The sequence below is a fragment of the Danio aesculapii genome, chromosome 17, assembly GCF_903798145.1.
Source record: "Danio aesculapii chromosome 17, fDanAes4.1, whole genome shotgun sequence".
In the NCBI taxonomy this organism is placed as follows: domain Eukaryota; kingdom Metazoa; phylum Chordata; class Actinopteri; order Cypriniformes; family Danionidae; genus Danio; species Danio aesculapii.
The window spans coordinates 25069182-25092134 of record NC_079451.1 but is presented as its reverse complement, the minus strand read 5'-3'; the positions used below and the strand labels follow the sequence as shown (position 1 = coordinate 25092134).

At 41.9% G+C, this 22953-nt stretch overlaps 1 protein-coding gene across 1 annotated transcript in view; it reads left to right on the top strand.

Moving 5' to 3' along the window:
- The first annotated feature begins 329 nt into the window (after positions 1–329).
- The window catches only part of pacrg (PARK2 co-regulated), a 188411-nt gene continuing 165787 nt past the window's right edge, over positions 330–22953 (top strand). The window contains exon 1 of the mRNA XM_056477502.1: positions 330–525. Coding sequence (XP_056333477.1) covers positions 433–525 — 93 coding nt within the window. The 5' untranslated portion in view covers positions 330–432. The remainder of the gene's footprint in view (positions 526–22953) is intronic.

The window sequence follows — 22953 nt, the reverse complement described above, 5'->3', positions numbered from 1 at the left end:
ATTATATTATAAAAACTAAGAAGCCTATGCTACTCACGACTTTATAAATCATTCCAGGCCCTAAACAGACACATAAGAATGATACTTTACTGGTCTCAAGTTTGTTTTTAAAAATTCAAAAGCGAGCTTTAGAAAATATTAGATCGATTATTGTTTTTTCCACAATATTATTGTAACGCAATCATTTCTCATCTCCTTTTATTTTAATGACGTTTGATGAACGACTAGAGGGCGCATGATGTTTCCATAGCGAGATGAACAATAACATCCGGGTTTCTCTTTACCCTTCATAGCAACCGCAGCGCGTCCTCAGTCCTTGGCAACTCAAACAGACGAGCACTAATGCGACGCCATTGAGTTATTAGCAGGTGCCCTCCGTGGAGTTTTGTTTCTGTTTATCGGTATTGAGCTTAAAATATTGTTTGTTTAGCAATGTGTACGAAAATGAGAACCTTTGAACCTTTGGCTAAAGGAGAGCTGAAAACGCAAGGCTTTACAGTGATGTCCACAATGAAGAATTCGGTGGTGAGTGCATTTTTGATTTGTTATTTTGGTTTGTAAGTATTTAATTTACTTTTATTTAGTTCAAATAATCATAGAAACCAGAACACTAACGTTACTCGTTGCGAACGCAGATCATATACAGCAAAACTTTTGCAGCAAAACAAAATACAGTATCACTGCAAATGCAAATGTTGTTTTAACTTACTTTATTTTGAACAGTGACTCGATTGTTAACGTTACAACAGTAAGATAGATGGAATGTAATGTTATTATTGACGTATCTTTTTCTTAATAAGTCGTAAAGTCTTGACTGTCGTGAAAATGGTTATGCTGTTTATTCATTTGGTTGACAAATTATATTTTTTTGTTTTGTAAAATGAGCCTACTCATCACATAACCTATGAATTGCTCATCTAGGCCTCTTAAAGAGTTAAATATAAATATTAAAGAGTCAAATATAAATTTCAATGTATTTTTAAATATACCTATACCTCTCATGAATGTCTGTTCACCCAAAATTCAGACGCTTCAGAAGAGGTCATATAATAAATCCATTTGAATTAAGCTTTTTAATTTAAGTCTTTTGAAGACACAATAATAAATGATAAACAATAATACAGCCTTTTACGTATGCACTATGCTTTTAATAGTAAAATGTATGAAATGTAGTTTGCCATTTGTCATTGATCAACAGATTCTGAAAGCCTTCCAATAACTACATCATCAAATGGGTGTCAGTTTGAGTGCATGAAGTTTCCATCATAGCACACTTTTTGGCTAAACAAGTGCCTTTTAAACGAACATTTCTTTTTGGAATTTTCAGTGTGAATACACTGTACCTGCACTATTTATACTTAAAAATATATGCTAAAAAATGTAGAATAGTGTATGTGAATTGTGGGCAGCACGGTGGCTCAGTGGTTAGCACTGTCACCTCACAGCAAGAAGGCCGCTTGGTCAGTTGGCATTTCTGTGTGGAGTTTTTAACTTTGCATGTTCTCCCCATGTTGGCGTGGATTTCCTCAGGGTGTTCCGGTTTCCCCCACAGTCTAAACACATGCACTATACTGTAGGTGAATTGAATAAACTAAATTGGTTAGTGTATGAGTGTGTGTGAATGTGATAGTCTATGGGTGCTTCCTAGTACTTGGTTGTTGCTGGAAGGGCATCCGCTGTGTAAAACATATGCTGGAATAGTTGGCAGTTCATTCCGCTGTGGTGACCCCTAATAAATAAAGGGACTAAGCTGAAGGAAAAGGAGTGAATGAATGAATTAATGTATGTGAATTATGATGTGAATTTGTTTTTGCATGACAAGGAGGTGTGGTCAAGCTTCTGTTTATGTTTGCTGATTAATATTTGTATGTGAATGAAAAGCAAAGTGCAATGAGTTCATCATTTTAAGTGTCTTTTAAAGACTTATATTAAACAATTAATGTGGATTGATTTTTTTTCTGTTTTGATTATTGTTTTGTTTTGAAGTCTTTCAATGGAGATAAGAAATTTCTCTCACAAAATTTCTTTATTTGTGTTCTGAAAATTAATGGAAGTTTTATGGGTTTAGAACGACATGTGGTGAGTTAATGGCATAAATGATTTCAAACTCCTAACTTTAAACTGTAATGGTTACTTTTCTGATGTGAAGCTATCACAATTGATATATGCAACTGACAACTCTCAGGAGGGTGCAGCCTTCCAAATGAGACACGCTGAATATAAACCAACTACATGCTTTAAAAGACATCAGTTAATGACAAATACGAAAGATGTAAGTCAACCAAATGATTCGTTGTGTTAATGGCCTACTTGTGTTTTGCAGTAATGCTCTTCTGTTTTTAAAACGGTTAATGGTTTTGTGTCTTGTTTAATGTCCTTGTGACTGAGTTAGTGTCATACTGTATAATTTATTAAAACACTATTTTTTTTATTTCACGGATTCACGGATTATATTCAACGGATTTAGACATTAGAACCATAGACTTAAGATGTATGAATTGCATAACGTTGGAACATTAATCAAACTAATAAATAATATATTAATGTGTAATAATCATTTTTTTAATAATATCTAATATCTTGAACTGCACTTTTATTATAAAATGTGCAAGGATATGCATCAAGCAGGCTAAAAAAAATTAAATTTTTTGTGATTTATGTAATTTTTTAAAGTCAGCATTATACATAAGTTAAGATTGTCTTTTTTTCCTACCATGATGTAAACCAAATTCAAAATAAGAAATCAAATTTAGGGTGGTGCATGACCGATTGGATCATTGGAGAATGGGCAAATTGAGGAAGATTTGAATGGCAGTTTGTACTCAGTTGTGGAGAATCACCGCTAGTACCCTGAATGCTTTCAGATGCCCAATGTTGATGTTCATGTAAAGTATCTGCTCACACTGTGCTATTTGAGACACAAATTCGTCATCTGAGAGAAATCCAAAAAGATTCCTATAATGCTGGGCTAAAATCTGTGTTCTTATGACATGTTCACCGACAGCCACTTAATAGCTGTTGCAATCAAATTTTCCCTTTGATGAAGATTTGGAAATGTCAGAAGTTTTCATACACTTTGCTGCAGTGTGACTTAAGGCTTTACTGTATGTTTGTCATTAGGTTACATTTCTGAACGCGGGATAATGAATGTGTCGTGGATAAATTACACCAAATTCCTGGGGAGTTTTCTAGTGTGCTCATGTTTGGCACATCTTGATTGTCCTCAGTCTGACATTATGACAACTGAAGTCTTACAGTGACATGGGAGTCATGTGTGTGCAGTCTGACATGCTGCAATTGCACAGTATGAGCTGGGCTTTATTTTGAACTACTGTCTTTCCCAAAGGGAGGGCAGAAACAAGACAAGCCCTGATAGTATTCCATGTGACCAGAAGCAAGAAAATAGTTGTTTTGATGGGGATGGAAGGTTAAGGTATTTGATTAATATAATGAGAGCAAAAAAAATGTTTACGAAATGATGAAGTGCACAGATACATTGTTTATAACAAGCACTATACAAATAAAAATAAGTACATTTATGGAGTCAATTTAGGGCTATATATACTTGCAAAATAAAAGAAAGTTTTATTAAATTAAGTATTGAGCAAAAAAAATAATAATAAAATTTTGCTTTGCAATTTTTGGAAATTTGCATTTATTTATTTCTTTTTGGCTCAATACTTCTTTTTTGTTGGCAAAACTTGTATTTTGCAAGCCCTAGATTGACTCCAAAACATTTTGATTTCTGATTTTTGATTTTAACCTGAGTGGTAAAAACAAAGAGGATATTTGCTATCTGTAACATTGTTCAGGATAGAATATGGAATTTTAATAGATTAGATATGTAGTAGTCTATGTTGTTTTTTCTTTCTTTTCTCTTTGTCTGCTTTTCTTGCTGCACAGACTCTATACTAGCGTCTACAAAACAAACAAGTGTCACTTTAAAATGGAGTTTCTGCTTGCTTTACACATTTACTTCAACACAATGAGGATCCCATTTTTCACCACTCTGCTGACAGTTACCCATCATTCTCATGCCCCACGACATCACCCCCATCAGTGCAGGCTGGGGTATAATTGCCTAAAATGGGCTCGTCTTTTGATAGCGTCTACGGGTTGGCCAGAGATGAAGATGTATTAGATGCCTGTAACAAGCATAAAAGCCTATCAGTTTAAACTGGCAGCTCTTATCGCACTGTTGAAAGATTGTTTTTTCTTATTTTCGACTCAATCTGCGCAGTAGTTGAGAGGCATTTTCAAACATAAGGATGGATTTAGAAAATGAATCTGCCATATTATGTAACTTATGTGCAGGGCTCAGATTTGCGTCCAACTAGAGGTGCATTTATTAAAGCCACACACCATGAAATGAGCTATTTCACAACATGGATTGTGTTCATTTATTCTTTGTTTTTAAATTCACAATTATTAACACATGCACAGACACACACATGTCCTTTTGCCCACAGTTACTTCACTAATGAGCCTGTTTAGCATCTGCATGTGACTAATTAATTACCCTCCTTAACTCGTGGCTAAACCCTCGCTCCTGTGTTTAAACTGACCTAAATTTCCCACATGTGCTAATTAAGGTTGTGATCTAGACTCTGGTCCCTCACAGGAGATGATGAGTGTTGTTGAGGGCATGTCTCTTAATTTATGACTGTTCCTCATTATAGCCATCAACTCACATCAGTGACAACCAACTCACTGTTAAGTTTAAATTATAATTATTTCCTGGAGTCAAACATCTGTTTGTTTGAGTGTTGTCCTACTGAGAAGTAATGAATATATTTTGCTTGGACCATTCAGTTCTCCTCAGATTTCTAAATTATCACATTGTGTGTTAATCTGTCATTGATTATTATTGAAATGAGCTGTTGAGCATCTGTTTTTGTAGCTGTCTGATAACTCATAGAACTTTCCAGTCTTATTGATGTATTTATGAGATTACAGTCTCTTGCTTTAATAAGTTGGAGTGACGAAAAAGGTTGGATCCAAAATTGCAGCTTTATTTAAGAATCGTCATACATTCAAGGTCAACCTAGGGACAGACGGTGCAGGTAATCATGCCGGTAATCCAAAGAGTGGTCAATATCACAGGCAAATGGTCGAGACAGGCGGCCAAACAACATAAACAATAAACAAACAAGGTTCAGAAACATAACTAGGAACAACAAGGGTAATACTTAGAACTGCTAATTATAGTGCAAACAAGACTTAGCAAAGATATGTGTAAGGTGTGTATGTAGTCCATATCATTAGTCCTGAACAGCTTCAGCTGTGTGTGCGTGATTGATGGTTGATGTGGGACTGGTGTGTGAGTGAAGTGCATGATGGGACATGTAGTTCAATTCATTGGCAGATGTGAATGACAGGGAGTGCTCCCTGACCAAACCAGGAGGAAGAGCGAACAGAGGTGGAACAGGGGGAGGAACAGAGAGCCAGGTCTATGCAGCGAAGGTAGTCATGGAGCATAGAGCTGCAGATGGCCTGGAGCATGGAGGTGCGGAGAGCTTGGAGCTTAGAGCTGTGGAGGACCAAGAGTGTAGAACTATTGAGGACCAGGAGCATAGAGCTGCAGAGGGCCTTGAGTGTGAAATTGTGGAGGGCCTTGAGGCTCTGGGTCAGCAGGCACTGGCGGGTCAGATAACCCCAGTGGGTTTGGGAGACTCTGGGTCAGGAGGCACTGGAAGATCAGTCAACCCAAGTGGGTCAGTTGCCTTTTGGTCAGGAGTCACTAGCAGGTCAGACTACCTCACTGGGTCAGGAGGCTCTGGGTCAGGAGGCACTGGCAGATCAGACAGTCCAAGTGGGTCAGGAGGCACCACCCAGTCATAAAACCAAGACTTTGGACCAGGAAGCATGGGTGGATCAGGAGGTTCAAGCTCAGGAGGCATAAGTGGATCAGGCAACTGCATTAACGGCTCTTGCACCTGTAGCTCTGGCAGTGGCAGAGGCCACTCTTGGAGCTCAGACGGCCACAGCACCCGCGTGACCTTTGAGACGGGCTGAGAGAAAAGGAGGTGGAACAAAGAGTAAACTGAGAGAAGGGAGAGAGGCGTAAAAAAAAATTGGGGCTCGGTATTCCAGACACGCTGCCACTTAGTCCTCCACCAGCTGAGAGATCTGACGACATGTCTTTTGGTGTCAGTGGTGGTTCTCCTGGATGGCGGCATTCCATCCATCCAGCCACGGGCGCCCTGGCACTATGGGCAGACGAATGGGTTTCTCCCCCACACGGGTTAACTTCCGAACACTCGCCCTCCCTCTCAGCGCTGAGGGCAACTGGACAACGTGTCCTCCTTCTCCCGGGTTTCGGCACAACTGTAATGAAGTTAACGGCCACCTGGCTGCCAGGAAGAAGGAGGTGGAGAACTGATGAAGTTTTAAATATTTATCAATAAAAGGGACGGCAGTCTCCGTGAGGAAAAACAAAAGTAAAACAATATGTCTGGGCCCGGTCCTCTCTCTCCTCCTCTGCCATCGTTCCTCCTCTTATAATCCAGAGTTCCTACCGTGGGATTTCGTTCCCACGGCTCTCTGCCCTGCCCTCTCGCCACACTAAGCAACTGTTTTTGAAATTACTCCATATTTTTATTGTTCTCTTTGGGAACGAAGACAATATATGTAAAACTGGAATAATAATAGGGGTGTCAAAATTAATTCTTTCTTCATTGCATTGTGATGCGGAAGTGGGAAATTATTTATCATTTCAATAATAGATCATACCGGTTAAATAACTGGCGCAACTGCAATAATTATAGCATAACTCGATTCCTGGAGGGCCACAGCTCTGCACAGTTTTGCTTCAAACCTAATCAAACACAGCTGATCCATCCAATCAAGATATTCAAGATTACTAGAGAATATTAAGCAGGTGTGAGCTGGAGGTGGTTGGAGCTAAACTATGCAGAGCTGCGCCCTCCAGGAATTGAGATCGAGACCACTGAATTATAGCATATGCGCTATGTCACAGTAGCATACTATGATAGGGGAGGCGAGACACAAATGCAAGTAATTAAAATGTTCAAGCTACTTTTTTTTTTGTTGCTGGGACAGCCTTTCACTGACAATGAAAGTACAGTAGAACCCAATTACTTGATATAGTGAAAAAATGGAAGTAAAGCTACTCTAAAGCACTCTTTCTCTCACTGTACATCCTTTGACCTGGTGGCGCATTTACCCATCTATCAGAGGATTTGTCTATGAACAAATGAGAAATCCACTGTTGCCAATACAGAAATATGATAATTGATACATGGTATTATATGCAAATTACATACAAAAAAAACAATTATGACAGAATTTTCTTTTTTTTGGTGAATTATTCTTTTTCATAGAATCTTGAATATAAATCTGTCCAAATTGAATGGCTGATTTAACCAGCTCAGTTCACTGAATGTGGGACATTGCTGAAATAACTTGCTGTCTGTTAATAGTGCGGGGATTATCATCATCTGCGCACCGACACAGTCCTGCTTTCAAAGCTGCTAATCTACAGCATATTGACACAGCAGCCCACATACCCTACTGGCTGCATTAAACATTTAGAGGTGTGTTGCTCATTATGTGTGTTAGAGGTAGAAGAGTCAGAGTCTGATTCATCCAGCAGTCACATCCTCTCTCTGATAGCAAGCTCATCACTGGGAGGCGTTAAAATCTCTCATACGGCTCTGTCTATTTAGAAAAGCAAGGCAGACGAATGATCTGTTAAGTTCGTTATACAACAAAGTCTGTCATAGAGTCTGTGGTATGTGCAATTTTTTTAAAAATGGGAAGGATGTACATGTACATCTTCTGTCAAACTCACAAACAGATCAGCTTTAAAGCGTTGTCTTACTGATTACAGGATGTCTTTCATTACTGTTGATGATTGCAGCAGAAAGAGACACAAAGAGACAGACTGGAATGTTTCTGTCATGGATTGGTCAGGCTCTCACGACCCCCACTCACGAAGATCACCATCACCTGACTTCTAATGAGCACACAGCTGCATCACATTCACGAGCACCAGATAAAAGCACAGCACTCCAGTCGCTCATTGTCCGGGCTCGTCTCGACGAAAGCGGACAACTGAGCGACCACTCAGCGTAGTCATCCTCAGCTAAACAAACGATTTACTTACCTGTTCTCTTTGTATTCCTCCTAGTCTTCCTGGTCCTCCCGAATCGTCCTGTCTTCCAGTCCTTCCAAGTCTGTGTCATCCTCTGTCAGCTGTATCTGGTGTGTGCTGTCCATCCTCGTGTATTCCTGTTACCCAGCCACGGAGGAAAAGACCCCAACATCATTCCTGATCCTCCTGGCTATCCTTCATGTGCTCCTTGTTGTCATTCAATAAACACCCTAACGTTTCCTTACCTCTGTCTCCTGTCCGCTACATAACAGAAGCCCGGACCCATAACGACGACAACATGAGCACCCTCGATCACTTTCAAGAGCTGGTGGACCAGTTGAAGCGGATTCTACAGCCACCAGCTCCACTTTCCAACGCACCACCAGCACCGAGCACTTCCGCCTCCACAGTTTCTTCTTCGGCCCTTCCTTCCAGTCCCATGGCCCGACCAGCGCCCTACTCAGGCGGAGCGGGGGGAGTGCAATGGTTTTCTGTTACAATGTTCCCTCATATTCGAAATGCAACCTTCTCTATATCCCACAGATAAGTCAAAGATCGCCTACATCGTATCACTACTCTCTGGACCTGCACTTAAATGGGCTGAGACGATCTGGAACCAAGCCGGGCCGGTCATGAATTCCATCACTACCTTCACGGAGTATTTCAAAGAGGTGTTTGGACGTTCTGATGGGGAAGTAGCCGCTGGAGAGCAGCTGTATCATCTAAAGCAAGGTACTCTATCTACACAGGAATATGCTCTCCGGTTTCGCACTCTAGCAGCTGCAAGTGGATGGAATGAGAGATCGTTGTTGACCACGTACCGGCTCGGCTTGGAACCCACTCTCCGAATCCAGCTGGCCACATTAGATGATACAATGGGTCTGGAGAGATTCATCCAACATTCTCTCCGATGTTCCGATCGTCTCCGTTCCTATCAACAGGACACCATCACCCCCTCGTCTGCACTCCTCCAATCGCCTGAGTCAACAGCCTCTCCAGAACCAGAACCCATGATAATAGAGTCTGGAAGACTGACATCAGCGGAACGACAGAGGAGGCTGACCCGGGGTCTGTGTCTATACTGCGGTGTCAGTGGACACACCCGTATGGAGTGTCCCCTTCGTCCCATTCGGACTTCAGTGAGTGTATTCAGTACGAATATTGAACAATGTAAACCACTTACTACCACCGTACAAATAACTACTGCCTCTATTTCTCTCCTTGTCACAGCCCTCATCGACTCCGGGTCAGCAGGGAACTTCATCTCCCAATCCCTCTGTCGTCAACTCCACCTCCGTACTGAGGCGTCCTCGCATATATACCAGATACAACCGATAACCCAGTGCACTCGATCTTCGACCCGTATCCATCGACAATGCGAAGACATCCTTCTTCAAGTGGGGCTGTTACATCAAGAGAGGATTCAATTTCTGGTTCTGGAGGGTGCAAATATGGACATCATTCTAGGGCGCCCGTGGCTGGTGAAGCACGATCCCATCATCTCTTGGGGCACAGGAGAGATAAAGAAATGGGGATCTGGATGTACACCTACCTGTTTTCCAAATCTCCCTCTTCAAGGTCGGAACCCCCATTTCTTTGTTTGCAACATCGGTCGAGAGCCCTCCTGAGAAGCAGTCTATCCACATTCCTAAGGAGTACAGCTCCTTTCATGATGTCTTCTGCCCCAAGAGAGCTTCCCAGCTACCGCCGCATCGGCCATGGGACTGCGCGATCGACCTAGTTCCAGATGCCCAGTTGCCAAGAGGTAGGATCTACCCGCTCTCGCTTCCAGAGAATCAGGCAATGGAAGATTACATAAGGGAGGCTCTGAGTCAGGGGTACATACGTCACTCAAAATCACCAGCCGCCTCAAGCTTCTTCTTTGTGGCCAAGAAGGACGGAGGGCTGCGTCCATGCATCGACTACAGGGTCCTAAATAACGGTACAGTAAAATACCGATATCCCCTTCCTCTGGTACCAGCCGCTTTGGAACAGCTCCGAGAAGCTAAAGTCTTCACTAAATTGGACCTCCGCAGCGCGTATAATCTGATAAGAATACGTGAGGGGGACCAATGGAAGACAGCATTCGTGACCCCTACTGGCCACTATGAATATGAGGTCATGCCTTACGGTCTGGTCAACGCCCCCTCCGTATTCCAAAACTTCATTCATGAAGTCCTCCGGGAGTTTCTTCACCACTTTGTAATAGTGTACATAGATGACATCCTCATTTACTCCCGGAGTGAGGCCGAACATCGCCAACACGTTGCGGAGGTCCTACACACATTGAGAGAACATCACCTCTACCTCAAAGCGGAGAAATGCTCATTCCACCAGAAGTCGATTCATTTCTTGGGATACATCATTGATCAAACCGGTATACGTATGGATGGGAAGAAAATTGAGGCTGTTCTATCCTGGTCAGAACCCACTTCCATTAAGGAGCTCCAGAGGTTTCTTGGGTTTGCTAACTTTTATAGACGGTTTATCAAGGACTACAGCAGGATTACATCACCTCTCACTAATCTCCTCAAGGGTAAACCCAAAGGACTGGAGTGGACCAAAGAAGCAGCCGCAGCCTTCCGCCTTCTTAAGAAGGAGTTCACAAGGGCCCCACTCCTGACTCATCCTGACCCAAATCTTCCTTTCGTGGTGGAAGTGGACGCATCCACCACCGGCGTCGGGGCAGTATTATCTCAACATCATGATACACCGCCCCGACTGCATCCCTGTGCCTATTTCTCTCGGAAGTTGAGCCCGGCGGAGCAGAATTACAGCATAGGAGACAGGGAGCTGCTAGCAATCAAGCTAGCCTTGGAGGAGTGGCGTCACTGGTTGGAGGGAGCCCAAACATCCGTTCCAGGTGATCACAGATCACAAAAACCTCCAATATATCAAAGAGGCCAAGAGACTATGTCCACGTCAAGCCAGATGGTCACTTTTCTTCTCACGTTTTGATTTCTCCATTTCCTATCGTCCAGGACCCAAGAATCTAAGAGCAGACGCTCTCTCTCGTTTACACGAGCATCACGATCATGAAGAACTCCCAACGAAGATTCTTCCCGAACACATCTCCATTTGTCCGATCACCTGGAACGCTCCTCCAGTCGTTGCCACTCCGGAAGCCCCTGCTCCGCCGGGATGCCCTCCTCATCGGCAGTTCATACCACCTGAACACCGGGTAGATCTGATCCACTCCTTACATACCTCGCTAGGCACTGGACATCCAGGGATCAACAATACTCTCTCGCTAGTATCCCAACGATTCTGGTGGCCAAACATGGCAAGGGATGTGAGGCAATATGTTCAGGGCTGTAAGGACTGTGCCCAATCCAAGAGCCCACGTCATCTACCCGCTGGAAAGCTCCATCCCTTGCCGATTCCGAACCGTCCCTGGTCACACCTAGGAGTGGACTTTATCACTGATCTCCCTTCGTCAGAAGGTAATACCTGTATTCTAGTCATAGTAGATAGATTCTCAAAGTTTGTCAAACTAATCCCTCTGAAAGGTCTTCCCACAGCCTTTGAAACAGCCGACAATATCTTTAATCAAGTCTTCAGGTCATTTGGTATTCCAGAAGATATTGTGTCGGACAGAGGTCCACAGTTCATCTCACGTCTATGGAAAGCCTTCTTCAAGCTCCTAGGTGTGGCCGTCAGCCTCTCTTCTGGATATCATCCCCAAACCAACGGGCAGACAGAGAGGAAGATTCAGGAGGTGGGACGGTTCCTGAGGACCTTCTGCAGTGGTCACCAGAGCTCCTGGAGCCAGTATTTGGGCTGGGCAGAATATGCCCAAAATTCACTGCGGCAACCCTCCACCGGACTCACGCCATTCCAGTGCGTCCTGGGCTTCCAACCACCGCTCTTTCCCTGGGATGGCGAACCATCTGATGTCCCCGCAGTGGATCACTGGTTCCGGGAGAGCGAGAGAGTCTGGGACGAGGCTCATCAACATCTGCAGAGGGCAGTCCGTCGAAGCAAGGTAACCGCCGATAGAAGAAGGTCTGAAGAACCCAGATACACACCCGGACAAAAGGTGTGGCTATCCACCCGGGACATACGCATGCGACTGCCCTCTCGCAAGTTAAGTCCCCGATTTGTTGGTCCCTTCACCATCGTGGAACAGGTTAACCCCGTCACCTACAAACTACAATTACCCTCTCACTACCGTATTCACCCTACATTCCACGTATCACTCCTGAAACCCTATCACGATCCTGTTCTTCCCTCCACAGAGCCTGACCACGAAGAGGAACCCCCTCCTCCACTGCTCCTAGAAGAAGGAGCCGTCTACGCAGTGAAGGAGATCTTGCGTTCCCGACGTCGTGGTGGCCAGTTGGAGTACCTGGTGGACTGGGAAGGGTACGGCCCCGAAGAAAGGACATGGGTTCCCAGAGCTGATATTCTCGATCCTAGTCTCATGGTGGAGTTTCATGAGAGCCACCCTGAGTTCCCAGCGCCTAGAGGCAGAGGGAGACCACCACGGCGTCGGAGGTGTCGGCCCTCAGGAGCGGGCCCTGGGGAGGGGGGTACTGTCATGGATTGGTCAGGCTCTCACGACCCCCACTCACGAAGATCACCATCACCTGACTTCTAATGAGCACACAGCTGCATCACATTCACGAGCACCAGATAAAAGCACAGCACTCCAGTCGCTCATTGTCCGGGCTCGTCTCGACGAAAGCGGACAACTGAGCGACCACTCAGCGTAGTCATCCTCAGCTAAACAAACGATTTACTTACCTGTTCTCTTTGTATTCCTCCTAGTCTTCCTGGTCCTCCCGAATCGTCCTGTCTTCCAGTCCTTCCAAGTCTGTGTCATCCTCTGTCAGCTGTATCTGGTGTGTGCTGTCCATCCTCGTGTATTCCTGTTACCCAGCCACGGAGGAAAAGACCCCAACATCATTCCTGATCCTCCTGGCTATCCTTCATGTGCTCCTTGTTGTCATTCAATAAACACCCTAACGTTTCCTTACCTCTGTCTCCTGTCCGCTTCATAACAGTTTCATTCTGAATTCCTCTTTATATTTTGTCTGTACGCTGTGTAAATTAACGACTGACAGCCAGGGAGTATTTGCTTTTGGGCTTGTTGTGAAAGGGAGGTTTTGGTAGAGGTGTGATTTTGATATTTGCTCATGTTGAGTAGCATTAAGGCGACGCGGTGGCGCAGTAGGTAGTGCGGTCGCCTCACAGCAAGAAGGCCGCTCCGGGTGCTACGGGTGCTACATGTCCAAAGACATGTAGAGGTGAATTGGATAGGCTAAATTGTCCATAGTGTATGAGTGTGAATGAGTGTGTATGGATGTTTCCCAGAGATGGGTTGCAGCTGGAAGGGCATCCGCTGCATAAAACATATGCAGGACAAGTTAGTGGTTCATTCCACTGTGGCGACCCCCGATTAATAAAGGGACTAAGCCAAAAAGAAAGCCAGGATCTGTGGATCTCAAAGAGTAGAGTATAAATTTAAAAGAGTAGCCTACATTTATTTTCAAGAGCCTTGTTTGTTGATCTATTGAAGTGATTCTCAACCATTTGGTTGTGAAACAAAATTGATCACAGATGTGTTCTGATAGGAAAAGAGGAACATCACTGCAGTTGGTAGCTCTAAAAGGAGGCATCTTTTGTTCTTCCCCCTTTTAGAGCTTGTGTTGTCCCATTCGAGATCTCCAGATTGATGTTGTATCTACAGCATCAGGGTTGCAGACAGAAATGAAAACCGGGGCTAAACAGAAGTGCTATTTAATTAAACTTAAATTATTATTTTTCGAAATATTCCATTATATTATTTCTGCTGAGAAATAAATATTGTATGTAATTAGACATGCCATTATTATTAAGAATATATGAAACTTCTGTCATATAAAAATGCAGTTTGCTAAGGCGTTGGCTGACAGGAAGCAAGGTATGTGGCTTTGCTCTTGGACACAGCCAGTGACTTCATTACTTTCTGCAGGTCATAAACAAAACCTCTCTCCACCAAGGGCCCTCCATAATCTAGCTACTTACATTCCTGGACATTTAGCATCGCTTCAACACACCACTGACCAGAGATCTGTCTCTGAAACTATTAATATCTACCTCTCTCTCTTGTCCTTTCATGCGGTCACTGATGTATGGTCAGCCTGGGTGGTGAGCAGCATGATTTGCTGATAACAGCAAGGCCATTTGATGCTTTAAAAGCTGTGAATCTTGAAGCACACAGGCTTATTATGCTGCCAGGTATTTGTGGCCATAGAAACTGAATCAATACAAGGCCTTGCATCACCTTCTTCTCTCCCATTTATCCTGCCACGGAGGATGAGAGGAAGAACATTTTATATTTTCACATGGAGGTCTTTACCTCCCTTTAGAGTGGGGAAACACATAGGCTTTTCCATGCCTGGGGGCAGGCGCAGGTCCATGTTATGGATGAAATGCATTTCTGGGAGACAGAAGGGAAAGAAATATAGTGAAAATCTCTAAAGGGCACAAGTAGATCTTCATACAGATTCATTTATTCGAGTTGGAGAGGTCAGCCCACTTACAAGCAATCTGATATCTGTGAATATCCCATACTTTATCCATCCATCTTACAATTTAGATGTTCTTTATCTACCATCCATCCATCCCTCTCCCTTCACTCATCCATCCATCTATCTATCCATCCATCCATTCATCCATCCCTCTCCCTTCACCCATCCATCCATCCATCCCTCTATCTTCTCTCATCCATCTATCTATCCATCCATCCCTCTCCCTTCACCCATCCATCCCTCTTCCTTCACCCACCCACCCATCCATCCATCCATCCATCCATATACCAATCCACCCATCCATCTATTCACCCATCTCTCTCCCTTCATCCATCCATCCATCCATCCTCCCCTCTCCCTTCACCCATCCATCCACCCGTCCATCCATATATCCATCCACCCATCCATCTATTCATTTATCTCTCTCCCTTCACCCATCCATCTATCCATCCATCTATCCATCCATCCCTCTCCCTTCACCCATCCCTCTATCCATCCATCCATCCCTCTCCCTTCACCCATCCATCCATTCATCCTTCATTCATCCATCCATCCCTCTCCCTTCACACATCCATCCATCTCCATCCATCAATCTATCTCCCTTCACCCATCCATCCATCCATCCATCCACCATCCATCCATCCATTTCTCTCCCTTCACCCATCCATCCATCTATCCATCTCTCTACCTTCATCCATCCATCCATCCATCCATCCATCCATCCATCTTTCTCCCTTCACCCATCCATCCCTCTTCCTTCACCCACCCACCCATCCATCCATCCATCCATCCATATACCCATCCACCCATCCATCTATTCACCCATCTCTCTCCCTTCATCCATCCATCCATCCATCCTCCCCTCTCCCTTCACCCATCCATCCACCCGTCCATCCATATATCCATCCACCCATCCATCTATTCATTTATCTCTCTCCCTTCACCCATCCATCCATCCATCCATCTATCCATCCATCCCTCTCCCTTCACCCATCCATCTATCCATCCATCCATCCCTCTCCCTTCACCCATCCATCCATCCATCCATTCATCCTTCATTCATCCATCCATCCCTCTCCCTTCACACATCCATCCATCTCCATCCATCAATCTATCTCCCTTCACCCATCCATCCATCCATCCACCCATCCATCCATCCATTTCTCTCCCTTCACCCATCCATCCATCTATCCATCTCTCTACCTTCATCCATCCATCCATCCATCCATCTTTCTCCCTTCACTCATCCATCCAACTCTCTCTCTTAACCCATCCATCCATCCATCCCTTTCCCTTCACTCATCAATCCATCCATCCCACTCCTTTCACCCATCCATCCATCTATCTCCCTTCACCCATCCATCCACTCATCTATCCATCCATCCCTCTCCCTTCACCCATTCAATTAAATTTATTTTTATTTGTATAGCACTTTTACAATGTAGATTGTGTCAAAGCAGCTTCACCTAGAAGATTATAGTGAACTGAAACAGTGTCAGTTCAGTTTTCAGAGTTTAAGTTCAGTTCAGTTTAGAGTAGTTCAGTTCATTTGAGTGTGTTTCGATATTTATTGCTGAGAGTCCAAATACTGAAGATTAATCCTTCAATGCACAGCTCTACAAGTCCCGAACACCCATCCATCCATCCATCCATCCATCCATCTCTCTCCCTTCACCCATCCATCCATTTCTCTCCCTTAATCGATTTAAACTGAAACACGAAGACAGGGCGGGACATATAGTAGCTCCTCCGCTTTAGCAAAACAGCCAATAGCCCATATTTTTAGTGAGAGTAGTTGAGATCAAGTGCATTAAAAGAAAAGCAACTGAGAAGCAAATTGAATGGATTGGACATGTGAGATACTATAGATCATTTGATTGGTCAGAAGATTTTATGTTAATCCATTTAAGTTGAAGTGACTGCAAGCGACTCTTAATGTGTGTTTCCATCCACACATCTATTCATCCAACTGTAAACCTGTCTCTCTCCATCCATCCCTCATTTAACCTGTCTGTCGACCTCCACCATTCATCCATTCATCCATCTCTTAAACTGTCTTTCTCTCCACCCATCAACTATCATTAAATCTTTAAGTCTGTCTCTATGTCCATCCATCCATCTCAAAACCTGTCTGTCTCCATCCATTCTTCACCTAACCTGTCTGTCTTTCGACCTCCATCCATCCGTCCATCCTTCTGCCCGTCTGTCCTCCCATCTCTAAACCTGTCTGTCTCCATCCCACCATTCACCCAGCCAGCCCTTAACCTTACAATCTGCTTGTCATGATAGAGAAATGGATTTGGGAGACAGTGTGTGAGTGTCAGTCACAGGCTCTATTGATTAAATACACTCACTGCTCCGAAGGTCTTTGACTGAACACAGCATCTGGAAATGTTATTGCCTGCATAATTTTTCACCTTTCTCCCCTTTCCCTGGGTGCTTTCCCTGCGCATTTCACATTTCAAACAGCAACATGAAACTGTGGATTAGGACTTTAGAGGCTGCATATGCACGCTAACTTCTAAATGCTTTCTCTCTTTAAAATTAGATAGCTGTGGATTCCTCTGTGCTTTGTAGTTTATCTCCAAAAGTGCCTTATTGTGAAAAAGCTGCTTTAAAGATGAATGGATAATGGGCAGAACTCTGAAGGATGTTTGCATGTGTCACTCTCGGGCTCTATGTGACCTTTTCTGTGGTGTTGAGAAAAAGTGGAATTCTGGATGATGGTTGGCATCTTAAATTAAATTCTCTTTTAAAATGTAGGCTATATTTAAACATATCATTCAGGACGTAATGGCTAGTTTTATGTCAGCTATAGCTTTTACCACATGATATAGCTTTACACTCCTAAAGCATTTTTAAAGTTCTGTGAAAATTCTGTCACTTCATATTAAAGGGTCACGAAACACCAAAACACATTTTTTGAGATGTTGACAAATATATGTATGTCCCAAATTGCTAAAAACACTATTTGGACACATATATTTCACAAATAAAGTGAAAATTCATTGAGCAAATCAGCAAATTCGTTCGTCCGGTTTGAAAATACATTTGGAACCCGCGTCACAGATTTGGTAAGTGTGCAATCAATGTTCGTTGTTTATGTTTATTTAGATGGCAAAGGTAGTATCGACAGCAGTATTTTTTAAAGTTTTTAAAGACATACATTAGTCAAAATGATAAATGAAAAGTTTACAGTAATATCACTACAATATTATGGACTGAAACATCCACTGTAAATGCTGTTCTCCGAATGTAAACATGTAAACTCCTTAATCAAACTATTACCATCGTGTAGGATTTTCACCGCGTATGATTTTCGCCGCATTCTGTAACAGGATAGTCTACACACATGATTGTTTGATACTATTCTCTGCACCTACTGAGTCTCTGCATCTACAGAGAAATGCGGAGGGTTTTTTTCTCCCATACTGCATGCGGTATCAAATTCCATTGAAACAACAGTCTTCCAGCACTTCCTCTTGTTCATCACAGGGGACAATATTCCTGAATGAAAGTCAAAGTGCCAAACTGCAGTTAAAATAAAATTCTGGAGGAAATGTGGATAGCGTGGTGACGAAATGATGTTAATCAAATTATGTGCTTATAACATGTAAAACGGCATTCAAAAAGCAACTCATCTAAACACCTTAATCATATTATTGTTTTATTCAGGTTAAGGCAAATAATTCAATTACTGACATCCATGTAAACGTATAGTCACCATCTCTCTCCCCTGTTTCTGTATTTGTGTTGCCTCTGTGAAAATCAGCATGTGCATGTAATGAAACTCCCATTTTCAGGCAAAACCTTTAATCTTTCACCACTCGACACTGCCACCTAAACAAAGCTGTACTCCTGTCTTTTTCCAAACTAGAGATGTGAAAACACCCTGCTGAGAAGGGGAGGGGGGTGGGTCATGACCCTTTAATATGTTTTTTTCTGCAGAACACAAGGGTACGTATTTCTTCGAACATTGCTTTTTCCTATCCAATGATTGGAAAACGAATTGCATGGGTGTTGTCTTACATTATAAAAATAAAAGTATAAGTGTAACTCATGTAATATATTCAAAATCTAATTAAACCATGAAGAAGAAACTTAAGGTCCACATGAAAAGGAAGTTAATCTATCTATTCTCTAAACACATTTTATTGATCTGATTGTATCACTGTATCATTATTTCAACATGTTTGGACATTGTTTTAACTTGCTAAACAAAAAACTTTGCATTTGTGTTAGGAGTTTATTTACAGAAAACAGATTTCAGGGCTTAAAAATGTAAATGGCATGCATAATACAGTGTTTTTTTGCTTATTTATGAGGATCATTTTGACATATATTCATTTGTCTGGGAGAATTGTTTTAGTTTTAGTATGTCATTGTCCTGTAAACAGCCTCACTGAGAGTGATGGTGATGCCCAAGATGAGGCCGATATGAGTGACAGCAACACAGAAAGGAAATAGTGAAAGTTAAAGCATGACTCAGATAAAGCTGTTAGATAGCATCTGTGACCCATGATTGGGGTTCGATTCTGTGTCTTTATGGACAGCAGGCTTAGGAATGTATGATTGGATGCGTTTGTCAATAGTGGTTAGGGTGAGGCAGACAAAAGACAATCGATACGTAACATATGCTAGCTGTTCTGGAGATAAGACGACTTACAGCTGTTTGGCAAGAAGGGAAAACATCAATATCACCTATTCAGGAAAAAAAATTAGTAAATAAATTCTCAGTTGAAAAATATAAAATGAACTAATTTGTTTTAGTTTCAAAAGCAAATGGGATCCTGGAAAGGAAAAAATATATATTGGAAGGAAAACCAGGAGTTAAAGGTTAATAAAACATTAATGTGCACATGGAAAAGCAGAAGAAAATGCAGAGTGCAATGGAGATGAGCCTGTTGCTAGAGATGAATATGCGAGATTTATCAGACGGTGAAATCGTTTCAGGAAGACAGACTGTGCCCTTGAATCTGGCTCAGGGTCACAGCCAGGATGAACCTGATGTCATGGACTATTATTTAGCTCAAGGATTTGTGACTGTCCACATACATGAGAACACATGGTTGAAAAGCAATCAATACACTCTGGAAAAGTCACATCATGCCAATATTCTGCACAATGTCTAGTATCTGACATTCTTCTTTAAAATCTATAAGAAGTACATTGCCATTATCTTGACCTGGACTTTTATAATGGCTGTTGGTAGCCCTGAACAAATTGGATCAAGTGAATAAAAAAGATTGGTTAACAGAATAACAAAAGGATGAAATGTGATGCATTGTGATTACACCTGCTAAGCCTGTTTTTCTTCTTTATTCTACGCTTATTTATCTAAATTGACTTACGGTACGCTTATTACAGAGACAGTCCTTGTGGAGCAACCTCAGGTTAAGTGCATTGCTCTAGGGTGTGCTGGCTCATGAATTGCCTTTGTGGGTTCAGACTCTTTGGTTTCTAGCCAATTGTAGCAGCTGCTACCAACTCTGTGTTTTGCAAGCAGATACGAAGAGGCATATTTTGGATAGGGACATTTCTGATTGTGATTAAAAAAAGTGCTTAGTGCTTAGTATTTTTGTGAAAACTATGATACAGTCCTTTGTTATAAGTATTTTTTGAATCTCCTGTTTCAGCACATGCCAAATGTGTTCTATTGATTGGAGATCTGATGACTGTGGGCCTGAGGTCTCTATGTGTCTTGCTCAAGGGCGCCTCAGCTGGGTATCCAAGATGGAGAGAGTGCAGATGATTCACTCCCTCTTCTTCAATTCCTGCCGGGACCAGAAAATTGAACCGGCAACCTTTCAATTACAAGTCCAACTCCCTAACCATTAGGCCACAACTGCCCCTAAATTACTGTATGCCCCTGTGATTATAGTGTTTCACTCAAATGTTCAAGAAACCAGTTTGAGATGATTGTTGCTTGGTGTCTTGGCATGTTATAGAATTAGCCTTCACAAGTAGCCATATAGTGATGGACATTGTCAGCAGCAAGACTCTGCAGGCTGTGGGATTTAAATGATGCTTAGAAAAATATAGTGTACTACAGTATTACACCACCACCAGCCTGATTGTTAACAGAAGACAAAAGAAATCTAGACCTCAGGACAGGCAATCCCTTTTCAATCATTTATTGTCCAATTGAGTTGATGCTGGGTAGCCTTCAGTTCTGGTGTGATTGATGTGCTCTTTTGCTGCTGTAGCTCATCTGCTCCAAGGTTTGATGTGCTCAGAGATGCATAGTCATAACAAGTTAACTTGGATGACTGATTGCATCAGCTCTTTTCTGATCTCTGGCATCATTAAGTCAATTTTACAAACAGATTTGCCACTCACTAGATAACAGAAATGATAAGAACAAACACGAGTATTGACAACATTTTTGGTCTAAAAATCCTGGTCCACTTTGGACAATCAAAAACTCCTCAGACAGTTTTTTTTCTCTCCTCTGCTTGATTTGGTATATAACATTTGACAATCCATATTACACTAAATGTTTTTTTTTTCTGGTCTGGCTGATTAGTACAGCCTATAACATGACAATAATTGATCATTTTCAACCGCATTAATCACAAGATATGCAAGTTTTTTTTTAGTTCTGTTTCACTAATGGCCGATTGATGGTGATGACAAGTGACAACAGCACTCCAGAGTGTTGCCTTCAGTTTGGCTTCTCTGCTGCTACATTTAAAATATTTTAATGATTTTATTTTCAACCTTTCATCGACTCACAATCCTTCAGTTTAACACCTAATTTATCAAATTACCTGATTTATCATTTACAAATTATTCTGACATATGTTTTATGTTTTATGCTTTCTTATTTACGCACACAATCACACACTATGGCAAATTTAGTTTATTTCATTTACTATACCACGTCTTTGAACTGTGGGGGAAACCAGACCACCTAGAAGAAAGCCACGCAAATACAGGGAGAACATGTAAACCCCACACAGAAATGCCTCCTGGACTAGCCGGGACTTAAACCAGCAACCATCTTGGTATGAGACGATAGTGCTAACCACTGAGCAAGCCTTCCAACCTTTCACATAATGTTTCTATTTCTTTGAAATATGTACTATGTTTGGTCTTGCTTTTTTCTTTCTGCAGATGTAAAAACAGATATAATCTATATTATCACCATATTATCAGCTCTGATTTGATACTATTCACCTTATTCTCCGCGTACGAGTGGGCGCAGCCATTTGAATCATTTTGGCTCGAAACTTCCGGTTTCATTCACTTCCATTCATTTTAAACGTTAAAAACAGCGCGTTTTTGCTGCTTGGTGTTGCAAACTGATATTTTCTTATTATATTATTCTACTTTGTCTGTATTGTAATGCAAACACTTGTTTGTAGAGTAAGTAGTTTGACCGTTTTTTGCCGTTTATTATTTCTAGTCATTTCTCCCATAGGCAACTGAATCGGAAGTTCTAAAACAATCTCAAAAACGCGCGCACTTCCGGATTGAAGAATAAGGTCAATAGGGATAAAAATATTCTGATATTATAAACATTAGCATCATGATTTTCTAAAAAAAGATTTGGAAACAGTAATCTACAATGTGTCATGTAAGTAAATGGGGCTTGATAAAATGTGCCAAACTTCGTTAGTACATAGTCATTTTTGTTGGTGTTTTACTTTTAAATAAGTTATTTTGTCATCAGTTTTTTTTTGTGAACAGGCAGTGTCTCCAGAGAAAACGTCCCTCATGTGTTAATCTTGAGGACTGGTGGCTCTAAAACAATTGCAGATACACTGGATTTGATGATTAAGCTTTTTCATATGGTAGTCCTCAGCAATTAATCGCTCTGATTACTCAAGCAAAAACCACACATCAGCAGTTCATTGGAATTAACAATAGAGCATTTAGATAGCTAAATGAAACAATGAACAGACTTGTTAACTCTTTTAATGACACGAAACAATTGTCTAAAGAATGTAATCATCTCTTCTTGTAATTACTGATGACCAGATTGTGGTGACAAATTCATATTCAAACATGACAATAGGCTGAACTACTGTAATTGCATGTCAGCTTGTGAGTTTATACACCTGAATGTCAAAAAGAACTCAGTAGTCAAGTTTTAATTACACAATCCTTTTCATATTTTATACTGAGCACAGTGAATGTACTGTAAATGAAATCCCCCTCAGTTTCTTTATGTTCCCAGCATGAGGTTCTAGGTGTGTTTGCATGTTGAAAATGTATGTGCCTGCTGTTTTATTGTGCCATCTTTGTGCAAACTAGGCAGCAGTTTTCTGTGTTAATGTCACACATAAATTCATACATGCATAATAATTTTGTTTTGTG